We start from the raw sequence: 19,469 nt of genomic DNA on the forward strand, positions 1-19,469 counted from the left end.
AGGAACCTATGGTGACACAAACATTTTAAATGTTCTAGTAATGTTCATGTATGTTTTCTCAAGTACATAGGTGTGTTTTTCAGTGTTCTACAGCTACAGTAGCTTGTTGAGAAGCCGTCCAATGAGGCAGTGTTATTTATATTTATTTATTTATTTATTATTATTTTGTTACTTAAAACAAATCTGAAATAGACTTTGTTGTCTAACAGCACTTTTAATGTCACAATTTTTATATACACTACTGGTCAAAAGTTTTAGAACACACCAACTTTTCCAGAATTTAATTGAAAATGATGCAGTTTAATGTCTCAGTGTACTCTGAAATTAATGCACATTTGCAACATTTAAAATTCTTTATTGAGCATGACAGTGTTTTGAAAGTAAAAAAAAGATTCAAAAACACATTTTATGTTGGACTAAAGGACTAAAAAAAGACAAAAAAATGACCAAAAAAAGACACAAAATGACAAAAAAGACACCAAAAGACACAAAATGACCAAAAAAAGACACAAAATGACAAAAAAAGACACCAAAAGACACAAAATGACTATAAAAAGACACAAAATGACCAAAAAAAGACACAAAATGACCAAAAAAAGACACAAAATGACTTACAAAGACATGAAAAGAATTAAAAATGGCCAAAATAGCCCAAGACTCCATAGAGTTTAGTTGTTAACCCATTTCTTGTTCCCTGAAAAAGGCCTACTTGTATAATTCTGAAATGTACATTATTTTCCAGTTTTGGTTAAGCTTACCTTTTTTTATTTACCTCTGGCAGTTCACCACTTACCTTTCTACCCTTTCAAGCTGTTCATTTGACTTGAACTGCTTGAATTTCAATAAAAAACTGGAAAAATTGGGGTGTTCTAAAACTTTTGACCAGTAGTGTATGTTGTGGAGATGCAAAGAAAAAGGCAAATTTGTGTTTCTATAAGCAGAAAAGGTGGCGAGTTTATTCAATTAAAAATAAGAAATATCATAATCATAAATACCATAAACGCCCAATGTGACATATATGTCATATTTAGGGGTAGTATTTAAAAAACAACAACATCATAAATGTGTTCTATGTGCTCTACTTGTTCTGTTGTATATCCCCTATAACTTTCCTTTAAGGATTACTGGGTCTGGGTTCTTATAGGTTAAATTGCTATAGTGAGTTCAAACCAATATCTGTACATTACATTACATTACATGTCATTTAGCAGACGCTTTTGTCCAAAGCGACTTACAATAAGTGCATTCAACCTGATGGTACTAGACATAGACCATAGGAATCAAGTAAGTACATAACTTCAAGAGCTAACTGTCATTGCTAAGGAGTGCTATATGTTAAAGAAGAAAAGAAGAGAAAAGAATAAGAGCTTTTTTTAATTTTTATCTGTAGTATGTGTGGCTGGAGGCAGGACTAAAACTGACTTATCATCAATATGTTGGCTCCGGTCCTCCAGATGTGTTTTTACACACGTTACTCAACAACAGAAAGAGGGAAAATGCACATACGTGTCCTTGGCCAATCAGATAGCAGAGGGACAGATCGGGTTTAAAAGGGCCCACGGTGCAGCTGAGCAGACACCGAGGTCGAGACCGAAGCATCATGAAGGCTTTCATTCTGCTGGCTCTGTTCGCTGTGGCATGTAAGTATGAAGGCTAGACTACTTACACTACCGGTCAAAAGTTTTAGAACAGACCAATTTTTCCATTTTTTATTGAAATTCAAGCAGTTCAAGTCAAATGAACAGCTTGAAAGGGTACAAAGGTAAGTGGTGAACTGCCAGAGGTAAATAAAAAAAGGTAAGCTTAACCAAAACTGAAAAATAATGTACATTTCAGAATTATACAAGTAGGCCTTTTTCAGGGAACAAGAAATGGGTTAACAACTTAACTCTATGGAGTCTTGGGCTATTTTTGTCCATTTTTGAATTATTTTCATGTCTTTGTAAGTCATTTTGTGTCTTTTTTTAGTCATTTTGTGTCTTTTTTTTCAGTCATTTTGTGTCTTTTGGTGTCTTTTTTTGGTCATTTTGTGTCTTTTTTCTAGTAATTTTGTGTCTCTGGGTGTCTTTTTTTTGTCATTTTGTGTCTTTTTTTGTCATTTTGTGTCTTTTTTTTGTCATTTTGTGTCTTTTTTTTGTTATTTTGTGTCTTTTTTTGTCCTTTAGTTGAACATAAAATGTGATTTTGAATCTTTTTTTTATTTTCAAAACACTATCATGCTCAATAAAGAATTTTAAATGTTGCAAATGTGCATTAATTTCAGAGTACATTGAGACATTAAACTGCATCATTTTCAATTAAATTCTGGAAAAGTTGGTGTGTTCTAAAACTTTTGACCAGTAGTGTACTTTACTCTTTATGTTTTTGTTCAGCCTTCAAGGAACTCTTCAGTCCTATTTTTTTTACAAAAATGTTTGGTGAACTCTGTTAAATTCTCCATCAGATGCCGCTCCCATTGAGGATGACAAGATTGTTGGAGGCTACGAGTGCAGGAAGAACTCTGTGCAGTACCAGGTCTCTCTGAACTCTGGGTACCACTTCTGTGGAGGCTCCCTGATCTCCAGCACCTGGGTGGTGTCTGCTGCTCACTGCTACAAGTCGTAAGTGCAGACATCCATACATTATGTCCACAGTCATACTCAGAATAAGCTTTAAGTCAGTGGCGGTTCTAGACCAGTTTCACTGTGGGGGCCAAGCAGGGGCCAGTGTTTAATCAGAGGGGCACATTAGCACATGAAAAAATGGCAAAAATGATATTTAAGCATTCAAAATCTTTGAATGTCTTGAAAAAGACACAAAATGACCAAAAAAAAGACACAAAATGAGAAGACAGAATAACAAAAACCCCCACAGAAGACATAAAAATGAAAAAAAGACACAAAATGACCAAAAAAAGACACAAAATAACTAAAACAGACACATAAATGACACCAATGACAAAAAAAGACACAAAATAACTAAAAAAGACACAACAATAGACACAAAATTACCAAAAAAAGACACAAAAAAGACACGTAAAGACATGAAAGGGATTAAAAAATGGACAAAATAGCCCTATAAGACTTAAACCTTTATTTTAGCTTTTTTTTTAAATCTAATTTAATTATATTTAGAAGATACAAATACATTGATTGAAACAATGAGACTTACCAACAATAACAACTATTTTTGTACGACAATGACATTTCTCATTTTTATGCACAATTACTTTTTTTATTTTGAAAGCGCAGTGCAGTGAGAATGATCTTTTTTTATATATTCACAAGCTTTTATCGCACAATTAAACTATTATACAATGTACACATTCTGGGTTCCTTTTGTGTACAATGAGATATTGTTTGAACAAAAAATAGGTAAGAATTGTTCCATCTCTCATCTTTACAAATTGATAATTTTATTATTAATTTGACACAGGGGCCACAGCAGGGGCCAAGGGCTTCTTAACAGGGGCAGTGGCCCCTGGAGGCCCCTGTATAGAACCGCCACTGCTTTTAGTGCCTCAAATTGGTTGAAAATTCCCTGAGTGTCTTAAGTGTAATGTCCCCAGAATTAAGAACTAAGCGACTGCTTGGGGCCCCGTGGCCACTAGGGGGCCCCCAAGAGCAATTAACAAAAAATATGTACATATTTTGTTTAATATTTTGCATGCATGAGTGACACTTTCTATATGATCAAAGATATATTATTGTACAAAAATACAATTTTATGTCAACAACGCCAAGATAAAGGTATGTTTTCACGTTTTTCAAAAATAATAATAAACCAGATGACACTTTTACAGTAAAATTAATGCTTTACCATTTGGATTGTTGTGTAAATCAACCCCAAGTCACTCTATAGTTGAATGTGAATTATTGATTTATTATTATTTTGTGACTTAAAACAAATCTGAAATGGACTTTGTTGTCTAACAGCACTTTTAATGTCACAATCTTTATATACACTACTGGTCAAAAGTTTTAGAACACACCAACTTTTCCAGAATTTAATTGAAAATTATGCAGTTTAATGTCTCAGTGTACTCCGAAATTAATGCACATTTGCAACATTTAAAATTCTTTATTGAGCATGATAGTGTTTGAAAGTAAAAAAAAAGATTCAAAAACACATTTTATGTTGGACTAAAGGACTAAAAAAAGACACAAAATGACTAAAAAGACACAAAATGACCAAAAAAAGACACAAAATGACTTACAAAGACATGAAAAGAATTCAAAAAATGGACAAAATAGCCCAAGACTCCATAGAGTTAAGTTGTTAACCCATTTCTTGTTCCCTGAAAAAAGGCCTCCTTGTATAATTCTGAAATGTACATTATTTTTCAGTTTTGGTTAAGCTTACCTTTTTTTATTTACCTCTGGCAGTTGTGTAAATCAACCCCAAGTCACTCTATAGTTGAATGTGATACATTTTTAGATTAAAAAACACATGTGACACCCTGGACATCATTCATTCATTGGTATCATTTGTATCATTACTGTATTGGTATTATTTATGTAATTAACTGGGACACCCCCTTTAAATGTGTGAAGACACATCAGGCTGACAATAGCATAATGTAAACAACACTGCCAGAGCCGCAATGAGTTTGTAGTAGGTGTGTGAATGATCAACAATCAATATTATTGGCAGAAATAGAGGGCCCCGAAATTGAATGTTGCTTAGGGCCCCATAGAGGCTTGGGCCGGCTCTCAGTGTCCCATCTGTTGGAGCTATTTAGTTCTTTTTAGTATTTAGTTGTCTGTTTAGTTTATTATTAACAATGAGTATTATTTGATTATTCTAGACGTTTGTTTATTTTGATAACATTTTGTTTTGCTAGTTAATTGTTTAGTTTAATCATCATTATTGTTTAGCATATTTAGTTTACATATTATATTTTGGGTTTTATGGAATTTGGGTTGGCACCATGGGCACCTGATGTTATATAGGTAGGTAGGTAGGCAGAGGACCAGCATGCACCTGGGTGGGCCGATGGTTTTTTCAACCTGGTCTCACAGAAATCCGTGAAATAGCCACGGATTTCGCTTAACTCAAAATCCGTGGAATAGCCACGGAATCGCTCAAATTTTCGTGAAACTGACACGGATTTAGCTACAATGCAAGTTAATGACAGTCATATCCCGTGGCTATTGGTTTGTTCCAAGTCACGTGACTTTCAAGGTCCCGGCGGTCAGAACAAAAAACATGGCGGACGGTTCTCTCATTTTTAGTGAAAAATCAATATTTTGACTTTGTTTCTGCATAAAAATGGATTTTGATCACATTTCTAGCGAGAAATATATGTTTTATTTTCTAAATCTTCACTCAGTGAATGTACATAATCACTTTGTGGTGAAGATCTCGCCAGAAAAATATGACTGTCATTAACTTGCATTGTAGCGAAATCCGTGTCAGTTTCACGGAAATTTGAGGGATTCCGTGGCTATTCCACGGATTTTGAGTTAAGCGAAATCCGTGGCTATTTCACGAATTTTAGTGAGACCATGTTGGGTTTTTTACCAGCGTGAAGATAGGCAGCAGGAGCCATGTTTCTTTGTTCTTTTGTTTGCTTGCTCGCAATGGACAAAATAAACCTTTGGAACTAACAATCATGCATGGACATCACCTTCTTTGCCAGCGTACACCACACGCTCATGGTGCATCAGTGGCATTTTGATTAAGTTTAAGTTTAATTTTTGTTATTTTTTCTGACAAAATTGCCACTACACCATCACTAACATGTATTTAACCCTGATGCCTCTGCAGCCGTGTCCAGGTGCGTCTTGGAGAGCACAACATTGCCGTCAACGAGGGCACCGAGCAGTTCATCAACTCTGCCAGGGTCATCCGCCACCCCAGCTACAACAGCCGCAACCTGGACAATGACATCATGCTGATCAAGCTGAGCAAGCCCGCCACCCTGAACAGCTACGTCCGCACCGTGTCCCTGCCCTCCAGCTGTGCCGGCTCTGGAACCCGCTGCCTGATCTCTGGATGGGGCAACACCAGCAGCTCTGGAAGTCAGTAACACACTGCACACTGTAAAAAATAATCTGTTAAATTTAGGGTAAAATACCGACAGCTGTGGTTGCCAGAATTTCACCGTAAAAATGACAGTGAGTGGGTTTTCTACTGTAAATTTAAATGTAAATATCAGCAAAAACTGTAATTTAGACTGAGTAGTCCCTTTATTTAAAGGTAATTGTGTCCTTGAGACAATATGGTATTTCTCCATTCATTTTACATGATTTTTAAAAATATTTTTACAGTAAAACTGTGTGTTTTTCAAAAGTTTTGTTCTATTCTGTGATTGATCTGTGATCAATTTCTTTGACTTCTTGGTAGAGCACTTTGTATTGAACTCAAAAGCACCTGTAACACTTTACACTGTAAAAAATAATCTGTTTAATTTACGGAAAATGACCGGCAGCTGTGGTTACCAGAACTTCACCATAAAAATACACTGTAAAAATGTTTGTAGAAATAACAGTAAAACACTGTCAAATACATCAGAAATGGGGTGTGAAATGAAAAATTGTATATCACTGCATTAGACACTTTTAATTGCCGTTAATCAAAGAATAGCACCAAACTTTTTCCTTTTTTCTGTCATAAACTGGAAGAAACACCGTTTTAAGTTTAATTGTGTCCTTATATATCCAACATGGTATTTCTCCATTCATTTTACATGATTTTTTAAAAATATTTTTACAGTAAAACTGTGTGTTTTTCAAAAGTTTTGTTCTATTCTGTGATTTACAGTAATTAACCCATTGAGGCCTGAAAAACCGCTGGGCGATTTTAAAATAAGCCTCTAATTATCTGGAAATTCTGGAAAAAAAAGTGTCAACTCTTCTACTAAATAATAGATTTTTCAGCCTCTGTAGCAGATAGAAATGAAATTCAAAAAGTATTTGAGAGCTTATACAAAATACTAAAAAATGACGTAAACACTTTCCAGACTTCAATGGGTTAAAAGTGTCTATTATGGTGACATGCAATTTTTTATTTTAGGCCGTATTTCTCATGCAATTTGACAGCATTTTACTGTAATTTCTACAAACACTTTTTACAGTGCAGTCACAAGAAGTCTTTGTGCATGCTGGGGTATGGATATTTATGGATATTTATGGATATTTATGGATATTCACGTGTTATTTCTCTCTCCAGACAACTACCCTGATCGTCTGAGGTGCCTGGATGCCCCCATCCTGAGTGACAGCAGCTGCAGGTCTGCCTACCCTGGACAGATCACCTCCAACATGTTCTGTGCTGGATTCATGGAGGGAGGCAAGGACTCCTGCCAGGTACCAGCTCACTCCTCCTCACTGTTTCTGATAGTGGCCACAGCAAACGTTAGAACGTTCTTTGCACTTCTTGTTCCCCGCTGGTGGAACACACTACCAGTTCCAACCAGAGCAGGGGCGTCCCTCTCTACCTTTAACCCTATAAAGCCAAGTGTATCATATTAGATACAGTTATTTTTGAGACCACTACATCATCAAAAACCTGATGTATACATGTGTTGAAGATAAACAAACTGAGCAACAAATTGCACAAAAATACCAGATGTAGCAAAAATGATATGCAGGTTCCACGAATGGATCAGTCATTGCTGCATTAAAAAACTTCATATCAGCAGATGTATGATGTTGTGTTATATGGAAAAAATATGTATTTTGCATGTTTGAGGAAAAAGGAAAAGTCAAAGTCTTAATAGGTTAAATATGTTAGGGTTTATATGTTTTTGTTAGTTCGAGAAAAACAAACTGTGAGCAACAAATTGCACAAAAAGACCTGATGTATGAAATATGATACAAATTAGAATTCATATATGCAATTTATTTATTTCTTAAAATTCGTCAGCAGGTTAATAAGCACTCAGTTTTTACAAAAAATGAATTTTCTGGCAATTATTTCATGGTTCAGGCTTTATAGGGTTAAAAACCTCCTGAAGACCCATCTCTTCAGAGAGCATCTTCTCTCTAAACCACACGATAATTCTACTCCTCAAAGAATTGTCACCAGCACTTATTGATGCACTAATAGCTCTTACTGCAGTATACCTTGATTGTTTGTTTTTACTCTTCCTGTAAGTCGCTTTGGATAAAAGCGTCTGCTAAATGTAAATGTAAATGTAGAACCCCTCTGCTCACATGTTGTCTATCTTTCTACCTGCGTCCTGTCAGGGAGACTCTGGTGGCCCCGTGGTGTGTAACGGCCAGCTGCAGGGCGTGGTGTCCTGGGGTTACGGCTGCGCCCAGAGGAACAAGCCCGGTGTCTACGCCAAGGTCTGCAACTACAACTCCTGGATCCGCAACACCATGTCCTCCTACTAAAGTCACCTCACAGTGCTTTCTTTGCAGGACAGAAAACTGTGTATCTCTTAAATAAACAGAAAAATTAAAAATACTTCAATTTGTTTGACTTCTTGGCAGAGCACCTTGTATTGTACTCAAAAGCATCTGTGACACTTTACGGTAACACTTTCTATGAAGACTACATCTATAGTGCATTATGAGCGCATTCATAGTGAATTATAATGCTCATTATAATCAATCATAATGCATTATGACTGCATTCATAAACACATATAAAGCTTCATGATGCACTATATCAACAGTTATAAATATAGCTTATAATGACTTAAAAAATCCAAGTGTCTTATGAGTGCTCTTGACTGGTTATAAATGTTGCAAATGTGCATTCATTTCAGAGTACACTGAGACATTAAACTGCATCATTTTCAATTAAATTCTGGAAAAGTTGGTGTGTTCTAAAACTTTTGACCAGTCATTTGTACATAGTAAGTAAAATGACAGACTTGATCACATATCAATACAAAAATGACCTTTATTGGTTTTTAAGACAAACTATAGCATAAATTATATACAATAGAACAATGTTTTTCATGATTACAAAAAAACAAGCCTGACATTGAAGCAAGAAAAGCTTTTCAAAAGCAGTAAAAGAAAAGGAAAAAGGATGTTCAACAACACTCCTGTTACACTTTGTATCTCAGGTGTGGATTGTGCGTTTGTTGGTGTTTTTTTTTCTAGAAAATATAGCATCACTTGATTTCAGCCATCATATTACAAGTACATGACAGAGCAAAGTCTTTGACAAACATGTGTGTGCATGATTAAAGATGATATTCCCTTTATTAAAGTGCAAATACAAAATGGTGATTCATGTCCATGTTGGAGACCAGAAGAAGAAAATAAATTGGGAATCAGAACACATCACTTCCTCTGAAACATTTTGAGAAACAGTTTTACTTGATCTGCATGATTTGAAACGCTCACATTTTAAATCAAATCCACAGATCATAACACAAATGCACTTATCAAGATGAGGTGGTTAAATGTGTAAACTATACAGGAACTATTCAGTTAACTAGTTGTACTACTTATTGACAGATATCTGATCAGTGCAGGGTTTCCAAGTTACTAAATAAAGATGGATGGAGGATACATGATGGCTCAAAATGTTTCAGTGGTTATTTCACTTGAAAAAGAGTTTTTATTTTCCATAATCAGCCATTTAAATACAGAACCGTTTCTGTTTTCAAGTGCTTATTGTGTTGAACAGCTTATTATTTATCACAAGGCTCCTTCAGGCTCGGCATTAATGCACTGAATGTACAAAATATTCAGGGATCTTTCTGACATGTTCTCTCTAACTGCATCTCCTTTATTCTTGACAGAAATGTAATTACACAAACTGAAGAAGGCTTCAACCTGAAGTTGCCTCACGAACTACAACCAAACAGAAGGCACTAATTATTTTGTACATTCAGAGTTTAAATATTTCAGAATCTGCGACAGGTTGAATACATGATCATAAACAAATCATCCAATCTGCATAATTTCTGATGCATTTCGTTTCATATTACTTTAGAGTGTGTCAATGGTTCTACTTTTTGTAATCAAAGTCAACAGGTCCCTGTGTTAAAGGCACACTATGCAGGATTTCACCCAAAAATGACTGTATCTGCAGAGACCCTGCCCTCTGCCTGTATTTTCTCTCTTCTTTGCATTTTGCTGTGCTCAGCATGTTTCTGGGTGTCCCCCATTGGGCAGGAAGCTACAAAAATAGCAAACACAGCGCCCAAAAAACACAAATATAGTAAAGCAAAACGCCAAAGTACAAAGCTGAGTGACTCTGCGGTTTCAAGCCAAGGAACAGGCCGAGTTTGAATGCTGTGTTTACAAACAGTAAGCATCAATTCCTGCACAGTATGTCTTTAAACAAAGCAAAAAGTTGATGAGCACAGAAGGGATACAACATATCTCCACATACACTACCGGTCAAAAGTTTTAGAACACCCTAATTTTTCCAGTTTTTTATTGAAATTCAAGCAGTTCAAGTCAAATGAACAGCTTGAAAGGGTACAAAGGTAAGTGGTGAACTGCCAGAGGTAAATAAAAAAAGGTAAGCTTAACCAAAACTGAAAGATAATGTACATTTCAGAATTATACAAGTAGGCCTTTTTCAGGGAACAAGAAATGGGTTAACAACTTAACTCTATGGAGTCTTGGGCTATTTTGTCCATTTTTTAATTCTTTTCATGTCTTTGTAAGTCATTTTGTGTCTTTTTTTGGTAATTTTGTGTCTTTTTTTGTCATTTTGTGTCTTTTTTTGGTCATTTTGTGTCTTTTTTTGTCATTTTGTGTCTTTTTTTAGTCCTTTAGTCCAACATAAAATGTGATTTTGAATCTTTTTTTTACTTTCAAAACACTGAGACATTAAACTGCATCATTTTCAATCAAATTCTTGAAAAGTTGGTGTGTTCTAAAACTTTTGACCAGTAGTATAGGTGATCACACCTGGCCTCTAGCATGCTCCAGATAATGCTGATAAAGGTCTGAAATGGCAGGATAAGAATCTCCACACACAGCACACTGAACCCCGTCTGCAGGCCCTTCGTTTGAAATGCTGGCATGTTTATTCACAGTTCTCAAAGAAGTGAAAGATTTTTTAAGTGCATTTTCATCTCTTCCGTCATAAATGATTGAATGTGTGCTGCTGGGTTGCTGGGCAGTTTTACCCAAATCAAGAGGCTTAAAGGTAATGATGGGTGCTTGAGTTATTGGGCCTGTACACTGTGATAAGGGGCTCAAAGAAGACATGTTCTCTTCATGATCTGGACCTAACGTAGTTATGTGGTTGTTTGTCGGAGCGCTAAACATGTTCTTGTTAGCTTGTGTGTTATGCTCTATGGATAAATCGAAATCGGGGTCCTTGTGTGTTGAGGAATGGCAAAGCTGGTGGCTGAACAGCAGATCTAGTGTCTTAAAGCTGCACTGGCACTGCTCACACTGATAAGGCAGAAGCACTTTCTTGGGCCTGACCTGAATCCACTGGACCTCCGGGTGCTCGCTCATGTGTTTTTTGTACGGCTCCACAAAGCGGAAATTCTGCCCGCACTGAGGGCAAGTGAAGCGCCCGCGCCTGTGTCGATGGATCCTCTGGTGATGCCAGAGCTTCCTCCAGTTCGCTAGAGTCTTGCCGCAACAGGCACAGGTGTAGCTCTGATCTGGGGCGTGGGTCAGCATGTGGGCTCGGAGTCGGCCCATGTGCCTGAACAGCCGGCCACATCCTGGACAGAAATACTTCCTGGGGTCTGAGCGGGTGTCCAGTTTGTTTAACTTCGACACAAAGGGCGGGAGCTGGTGAGCCAGTAGAGCTGTCGACTGGAACGGTTTCTTTAAGTTAGCCATGCGTTTTTTGCGGCTTGTCTGTGGTGGCGTTCTTAGTGTTTCACTATGAACTCCTGTGAGAAGAGAAGCTGAATTGTTCCCCGATGAACACCTAAGTGCAGGCACTGTGTACTGTATTAACGACACTGTTTCTTCGTTTTCTATGGCCGAGCTGGAGGCGTTTCTCTCTCCTCTGCACTGACTCCGATGGGCGTTATATTCAGACAGCACGCCGAACAGCTTGTCACAATACAGGCAGCGGTAAAGCTTTGCCCCGGTGTGGGTTCTCATGTGGCTGTTGAACTCCTGCAGGTGTTCAAAAATATTCTTGCAGATGTGGCACGTATATGTCAGTGAAGGCCTCACACGTCTGTTGGGCTGCAAATTGTCGCCGCTCTCCGAAGGTCTGCAGGTGTGATTTTTAGCATTGCTGTAATGAGTGAATGACTTTTCACAGCGTGTGCAGTTGTAACGCTTCACAGACCAGTGTGTCAGCTCGTGAACACGCAGGAAATAGGCCTGACCGAAAGCTTTGCCACATATGTCACATTTGTAAGGCTTTTCTCCAGTGTGGACACGCACGTGTCTGATGAGGGCGGACTGGAAGGGGAATGTTTTTCCACAGTACTGGCAGACTTTTCTTTCTCTCTTCTCTGGAGGAAGTTGTCGAGGAAGGCCCGGACTCTTTTCCTGCTCGTTCAGTCTGCTGCTAGTTTCAGACGTGTTGTTGTCAGAGTCTTGGTCCATCTCGTGTGCGTGCATCTTCATATGAGAGGCGTACTCCGAGCAAGAGAATTTAATCTTGCAAAACGGACATTTTTGATATATGTTGCTCTTTTTGTGCGTCTTGAGATGAAGATTTAAATTGGAATTTTTGCTAAAGCCTCTGCCACATTCAGGACACTTGAACGGGCGTTCTCCTGTGTGGATGCGTTGATGGATGATGAACTGAGAGAGAAATTTAAACGTCTGACTGCAGTAACCACACTTCAACAGAGTTTTTCCCGCTTTTTTGCTGTAGGTGACATTTAACTCGTCGTCTCTGTCCTCGTCGTCACAGTCCGGCTGTTGTTGAGTGTCACTGCTGACTTTATGCGTCTCTCTCTGGATCAAAACATTCCCTATCCTCCTCCTTCTCTTGCCGCCTCTCTTGCGCCTGAAAGTGCTTCGCTGACTGTTACGACCATAAGTGTTGTCTGCACTGCATTGTAAAGATTTAAGACTATTTGACTCTGACAAAGGATTGAAATCATCCAGCTCCATCTCAATGTTCTCAGCTTTCACGGCGAGGGGGCCCCCAACAGGTTTAGGCGGTTCTTCAGAGGAAGTTACAATATCTGTGCTAAAGTTTGCATTCTCCGGGGATTCAAGAGGGCTTTTGGATTGTGACTCCTTGCTGCCTTTCATGTCAGCAGTGACTAAACCGTCTGAAGGAATAATTTCACAATCAGCTGCTGGCTGGGAAACCAGTTTTCTTTGTGCTAATGCACTTTCCTGCTGCTCTGGTCCTCCTGCAGACTGCAGGGAGAGCTGACAGCTCGTTCCATCTGTCTCTTGTTTGTCAGTTTTTAGTTCCACCTGCTTATCTGTCTCTGCTCTCTGCTCGTTGCTCAACAGTGTGGAGGCCTCCTGGGAAACATCCAGTCTGGACACTTTAGCTGGAACTTGCTGATGAGCCTGTTTAGCTCTTCTTCTTTTAACACCTTGAAAGTTCAATTTACTTTCTGCAGGTGTCACTTCAGTCTGCTTTGGGTCTTCTTTGCTTTCAGTTTCCAGCTTCCCATCCTGAGTCACAGTCTGTTGTTCCCCTCTGCTCCTCAGCCTCCGTGCAGGAGTGCTAGCATTATTAGCATTAGCATTAGCAGCACTGGCAGAAGCAGCTTCAGCAGCCAAAGCTCTGTAAGCTGCCATTTCTGTTTTCCTTGGTCTTCCTCTTTTTTTTATTGGCACCACAAGGGCCTCGTCTTTTACTTGACCATCAGAAACAGGAAGTGGCGAATTAGTGATTAAGGGAGCGTCTACGGCGTGAGGCACATCATCGTTGTTGTGGTTCTCTAAGCATGTTGGCAGAGGTATCGTGGTGCTGATCTCCTTATGTTGAACTGCATCAAAACCAGAAGGATTTGCTTTTCGGTGTTCCGTCAACAGCCGGGTGAATTTACGTCGGCGCCGGCGCTTCTTGCGGCGCTCCACAGGCTGGCCATGACTGTCTGTTGTAGAGCTGCACACACTTGCAGATGGCATTGTGGACATTTCTTCTATCCCTACCTGTGATGATACGAGCTCACTGTGTTGGCCGTTCTTTCCGCCAACTGTTTCAGCGTTAGCGAGGCCGTCAAACTGCATGTGCTCTGATGAGGGAGGTTCAAGTTCTGACGCTTTAATTTCCTCTCCCCACCTGGACTCCACGTCTTCCTCACTGCATCTCTTGTCTTCAGATATCTTTGGGAGAAAAAAAAATGCATTTGTCACAAATGTAGGATTGGGATTATTGCCCAAGTTTTCTAACACAGTAATCCAAATGCAATAGCTTGTTCTACGGTGGTAAGGTCTACATGTATGCAGATAAATCCTAACACAGTCAGGTGTACAGTAGAGCAGCTATTCTCAACATTGGGGTCCCGACTCCAATTGGGGTCGCGAGATGATTTCTGGGGGTCGTCAAATCATTTTGGAAGTCAGCTCTGTCTCCACTGTTTTAAAGTGTTAATGTGTTTTAGTCTTTATAGTCATTTAATGTCTTTTTTGGTAATTTTGTGTCTTTTTTTGGTCATTTTGTGTCTTTTTTTGGTCATTTTGTGTCGTTTTTATCATTTTGTGGTTAATTTGTGTCTTTTTTGGTCCTTTTGTTTCCTTTTTTGGTCATTTTGTGTCTTTTTTCGGTCATCTTGTTTCTTTTTTGGGTCATTTTGTGTCTTTTTTGGTCAATTTGTGTCTTTTTGTGGTCATTTTTTCTTTTTTGTGGTCAATTTGATTCCTTTTGTGCTTCATTTTATGTAATATTTTGGTCATTTTTTGTCTTTTTTCGATCATTTTGCGTCATTTTGTGGTCAATTTGATTCTTTTTTGGGTAATTTTGTGTCTTTTCTGACAAATCCCAAAGTATCAAGTTGTTACTTTCCAAGGAGTCTCTGGCTTGAAGCTGACTGTTACACACTCAGGAGGTCAGAATGGACCTTTAAACTGATAGCAAAGGACTTAGATTAAAAGTAACAATAAAATATGAAAAAATATATAAATGCACAGACAGAGAGATGTTTTAGTTGTTGTCTGCTTCATTATTTGTCCAAAATTTGTCGTATCAACTGAGTTTGTCTGATCTGAACTGTGAGACTGTGTTCAGTGAGCGGGGGTCTCAGACAACATGCATGTTAAATTGGGGGTCGCAACTCAAAAAGGTTGAGAAAAGCTGCAGTAGAGGACCACATGCTTATGAATGCATGCAGAATTAAAAAATTCAATATCTTAAGAAATAGATAGATAGATCTCTCAAAATAGAATCAACACACTAGGAAAAAAAGGAAATACAACGACAGTCCTTAAACAAGTCTTTTTATGCTTTTTAATTCTAACACTGACACAATGTGCTTTATACTGTATATATTTATACTGTATATGAGATATATCTTTGTCTCTCTTACCTGTTTGTAGTCTGAAGTGGCATGATTGAAATTTCGAGTTTGCGACGCCACAGAAGTTGACTCTGAGACTGTGTTCTGGTCACTGTTTCCTCTGCTGAAAGACATTTTACTCCCCATCTCAAGAGTCTGTGGATTAAACAGTCACATGCAGGTTATAATTCATACAAACAGTAACATATATTCCTAAAGCAATCACATCACAATACCTGTAACCAACGGCATGCTATTTCCATGTGTTCTGAAGTCTGGTTTATGATTATTTAAACCTAATAAAGGCCAAACAATCATTCAGACAAGTTAGGCTGCTATATAGTCTTCTATTAAAGGCAAAATCCTACTGCTTTCCTCCAAATACTTTTTAAGTTATGTTGTTTTAAGTTTGGAGGCCTGAGCTAAATTGAAACATTTTAGCAAGTATTTTAAAGAAGGGGAAAAAGGAAAAATGTAAAAAAATGTATTTAATTTGAGGATGCACTGTCTCTTTAAGGCATCAGAAATAAAAAGATCCAATAATACAATGAACAGCAGCAGAAGTATATCTAAGTAAAACAGCAAAACACACCTCATTTCACATTAAAATACAGCTTCTGTTGCTCAAGTATTACTAATAGAAGACATATTAACAATAACAATACTTGTTTTCATCTCAGTTCATACCACACATACTTTAAAGATTAACCTGGGGCTCATAGCAACACTCAAAGTATGTTGTTGAAGTTTGCACAGCTCTACATGAATTATGTAAACAGCCCCAACTGATTTCTTATCGTGTTTTTAAAAAATATATATTTTTTAACACATATGACCGAACAGCATCCAGCTACCAGTTATCATTAACCCTCTGGAGTCCATCTATTTATTGAAAATACACATTTTATTTACAGTAATAACTTTATTTATATATGATATGTAGACAGTTGAAAGTGCAATCATAGGAGCTCTCACAGTGTGCCATTTATGTTTCTAGACCATTTTTAAAATGTGAATTTTCTTTCTATAATGAAAACTATTACTATTTTTAATTTACATGCAAATATACTGTTTGGTAGTTTTAATATGTATTATTATTTCTGCTGTTTTAGTGTGTATAAATGTTTTAAAAAAAAGAAAGAAAAAAAAGAAGGTTGTTTTCCATAGACACCTGTGTCTTTTGTTTGTATTTTGGGTTCCTGGCAGCTTTATACTTTGTTAATTAGAATAAAATGAAAAATCTGACTGATAGCCAAGTTTGTGTGAATTTTCTTTCTATAATGAAAACGATTACTATTTTTAATTTACATGCAAATATACTGTTTGGTAGTTTTAATATTTATTATTATTTCTGCTCTCTTTCTACACTCTTTTAGTGTGTATAAATGGTTAAAAAAAAAGAAGAAAAAAAGGAAAAAAAAGGTTGTTTTCCATAGACACCTGTGTCTTTTGTTTGTATTTTGGGTTCCTGGCAGCTTTATACTTTGTTAATTAGAATAAAATGAAAAATCTGACTGATAGCCAAGTTTGTGTGAATTTTCTTTCTATAATGAAAACGATTACTATTTTTAATTTACATGCAAATATACTGTTTTGAAGCTTTAATATTTATTATTTCTGCTCTCTTTCTACACTCTTTTAGTGTGTATAAATGGTAAAAAAAAAAAAAAAAAGAAGAAAAAAGAAGAAGGTTGTTTTCCATAGAAACCTGTGTCTTTTGTTTGTATTTTGGGTTCCTGGCAGGTTTTTACTTTGTTTACTGTTTTGTAGTTTTAATATTTATTATTTCTGCTCTCTTTCTACACTCTTTTAGTGTGTATAAATGGTAAAAAAAAAAAAAAAAAAAGGTTGTTTTCCATAGACACACGTGTCTTTTGTTTGTATTTTGGGTTCCTGGCAGCTTTATACTTTGTTAATTAAAAGAAAATGAAAAATCTGACTGATAGCCAAGTTTGTGTGGAGAAAAAAGAGCCATGCATGTGATGTAAGGACAGACTGAAAGATGCTGAACAGAGACAGAAATTAATGCAAAGGAAATTTCAACCAAAATCTCCAGAACTTGAGAGGTTTAACAGACAAATAACAATGAAGGCGTTAACATCTCCTGCTAGGCCACATTGCTAGCTCGGTTAATTAACATTACAGGCCACAACAACCACACAGTTAACTACAATGTCAGCTCCTATGACTTTATTTATAGCCAACACCTCCTATGCATGATATTTCTAAACATCGGTTATAAAACGTGATGGGTGGTAGTAAACACAAACTGCTTGCCTGCGTGGGAGAGAGTCCACACTGGTCTCTGCGTAGCCATTCACAGACTGCTGCTCTGCTAGCTGGCTAACTCAAAGCTAACATGCTCAGTCGTTGCATGGCTGTTTTTTACAAGCGTGCATTGGTCTGGGAGCTCATCTGTTCATGTGGACCTGGCTTTCTCTTCTTTTCAGAGTAGTTTGCAGCAGAGAGCCACTCGATATCCGAGCACAAAGCAACCCGAAAAGTGTCAATCACGGCGCACTGGGTGGGTGCTTCAGGGGGCGTGGGAAATTTGGGATTCAGGTGCAGAAGTAACTTCAACTAACAAAAGTAGCAGACACAACACCAAATATCGTCACACTGTTAAAATAATAGCCTTAATACCCAAAATACAAACAAAAGACACAGGTGTCTATGGAAAACAACCTTCTTTTTTTTCTTTCTTTTTTTCAAAACATTTATACGCACTAAAACAGCAGAAATAATAATACATATTATGTAGCACATAATACGCCTTCATTGTTATTTGTCTGTTAAACCTCTCAAGTCCTGGAGATTTGGGTTGAAATTTGTCAACTTCCTTTGCATTCGTTTCTGTCTCTGTTCAGCATCTTTCAGTCTGTCCTTACATCACATGCATGGCTCTTTTTTCTCCACACAAACTTGTAAAAGTATAAAGCTGCCAGGAAAAAAAAAGTATAAAGCTGCCAGGAACCCAAATACAAACAAAAGACACAGGTGTCAATGGAAAACAACCTCTTCTTTTTTTTTTTTTTTTACCATTTATACACACTAAAAGAGTGTAGAAAGAGAGCATAAATAATAATAAATATTAAAACTACAAAACAGTATATTTGCATGTAAATTAAAAATAGCAATCGTTTTCATTATAGAAAGAAAATTCACATTTTAAAAATGGTCTAGAAACATAAATGGCACACTGTGAGAGCTCCTGTGATTCCACTTTCAACTGTCTACATATCATATATAAATAAAGTTATTACTGTACATAAAACGTGTATTTTCAATAAATAGATGGACTCCAGAGGGTTAATGATAACTGGTAGCTTTTTTTTTAAACATGATAAGAAATCAGTTGGGACACACTGGGTTTATGTGTGTTATTTTGTAATTAATTAAAAGCCATTTCGTCACCCTGTTAAAAATAATCGCCTAACTCATTTTTTCAAGTTTTGCAGGAAACACAAAAAACTTCACCAAAAGTGTAACTCAAAAAGGATGTAACATAAATGGCTATTGGCATAGTAATAACACTGTGTGTAAATTATGTAGCTTAAGAGAAATAAATGACTTAGGCATTTTTTTTTGAACATGCCTTTGTGACTTAAGCAAGATATGGTAACACTTTATTTTGAAGGTGTCTACATAAGAGTCACACAAGCGTGTCAGAAACATGACATGGGATGTGTCATGAACATTAATGACACTTTGAAGTAACATTAATGTTCATGACACATCCCATGTCATTTTAATGACACATGGCTCATGTCACTCTTATGTAGAGACCTTCAAAATAAAGTGTAACCATATCTTGCTTAAGTCACAAAGGCATGTTCAGAATTGCCTAAGTCAGATTTTATTTTGATTTAGGCATAATAAATCCACTTAAGTCACACACTTGACATAAGCCATTATGTTAAAGAGGCAAAATCACATGATCTGATCAACTGAGGATGTAGGTGATTTTACCATAGGTGGCTATGAGGAGATGATTCAGATAAAAAATTACTTAGGAGATTATTTTAACAGTGTGACGATATGTAAAATCCATGCATGCACATCCCTCCTAGTTAAGTGCCACTTAAGGGATGTTAGGTTTTTTTCTTCTACATTAAATGTGCTTGATCTTTGATGCTTTCATATCTTTCATTTACAAGCAGCACTTGAACGCCAC

General features: G+C 37.1%; 2 protein-coding genes across 3 annotated transcripts; one reads left to right on the plus strand and one right to left on the minus strand.

The window, feature by feature from the left end:
- Positions 1 to 2,168: 2,168 nt before the first annotated feature.
- On the plus strand, positions 2,169 to 8,394 carry prss1 (serine protease 1). 2 transcript variants are annotated; one of them, XM_059338521.1, is made up of 4 exons: positions 2,169 to 2,600; positions 5,749 to 6,002; positions 7,153 to 7,289; positions 8,172 to 8,394. In XM_059338521.1, the coding sequence occupies exons 2-4, from the start codon at positions 5,873 to 5,875 to the stop codon at positions 8,319 to 8,321; spliced, it is 417 nt and encodes a 138-aa protein (XP_059194504.1). In that variant the 5' UTR covers positions 2,169 to 2,600; positions 5,749 to 5,872; the 3' UTR covers positions 8,322 to 8,394. The 2 variants fall into 2 exon arrangements, with proteins under 2 accessions (XP_059194504.1, XP_059194503.1); XM_059338520.1 differs by lacking the exon at positions 2,169 to 2,600 and adding an exon at positions 5,502 to 5,639.
- A 2,331-nt stretch (positions 8,395 to 10,725) lies between these two features.
- On the minus strand, positions 10,726 to 17,723 carry si:dkeyp-84f3.9 (zinc finger protein 184). Its single transcript, XM_059338463.1, has 3 exons — positions 17,573 to 17,723; positions 15,326 to 15,451; positions 10,726 to 14,126 (listed from the first exon to the last, which is right to left on the minus strand). Exons 2-3 carry the CDS (start codon positions 15,440 to 15,442, stop codon positions 10,806 to 10,808), a joined length of 3,438 nt encoding a protein of 1,145 aa, XP_059194446.1. The 5' UTR covers positions 15,443 to 15,451; positions 17,573 to 17,723; the 3' UTR covers positions 10,726 to 10,805.
- Positions 17,724 to 19,469: the final 1,746 nt, after the last annotated feature.

Source organism: Centropristis striata, chromosome 8 (assembly GCF_030273125.1).
Source record: "Centropristis striata isolate RG_2023a ecotype Rhode Island chromosome 8, C.striata_1.0, whole genome shotgun sequence".
In the NCBI taxonomy this organism is placed as follows: domain Eukaryota; kingdom Metazoa; phylum Chordata; class Actinopteri; order Perciformes; family Serranidae; genus Centropristis; species Centropristis striata.

Coding starts and splice junctions, on each gene's coding strand:
- prss1 (XM_059338521.1), top strand. CDS start 5,873: ATGCTGATCAAGCTGAGCAAGCCCGCCACCCTGAACAGCTACGTCCGC. Junction 6,003..7,152: donor CAACACCAGCAGCTCTGGAA/GTCAGTAACACA, acceptor TTCTCTCTCCAG/ACAACTACCCTGATCGTCTG. Junction 7,290..8,171: donor GAGGCAAGGACTCCTGCCAG/GTACCAGCTCAC, acceptor GCGTCCTGTCAG/GGAGACTCTGGTGGCCCCGT.
- si:dkeyp-84f3.9 (XM_059338463.1), bottom strand. CDS start 15,442: ATGGGGAGTAAAATGTCTTTCAGCAGAGGAAACAGTGACCAGAACACA. Junction 14,127..15,325: donor CCACTTCAGACTACAAACAG/GTAAGAGAGACA, acceptor TTTCTCCCAAAG/ATATCTGAAGACAAGAGATG.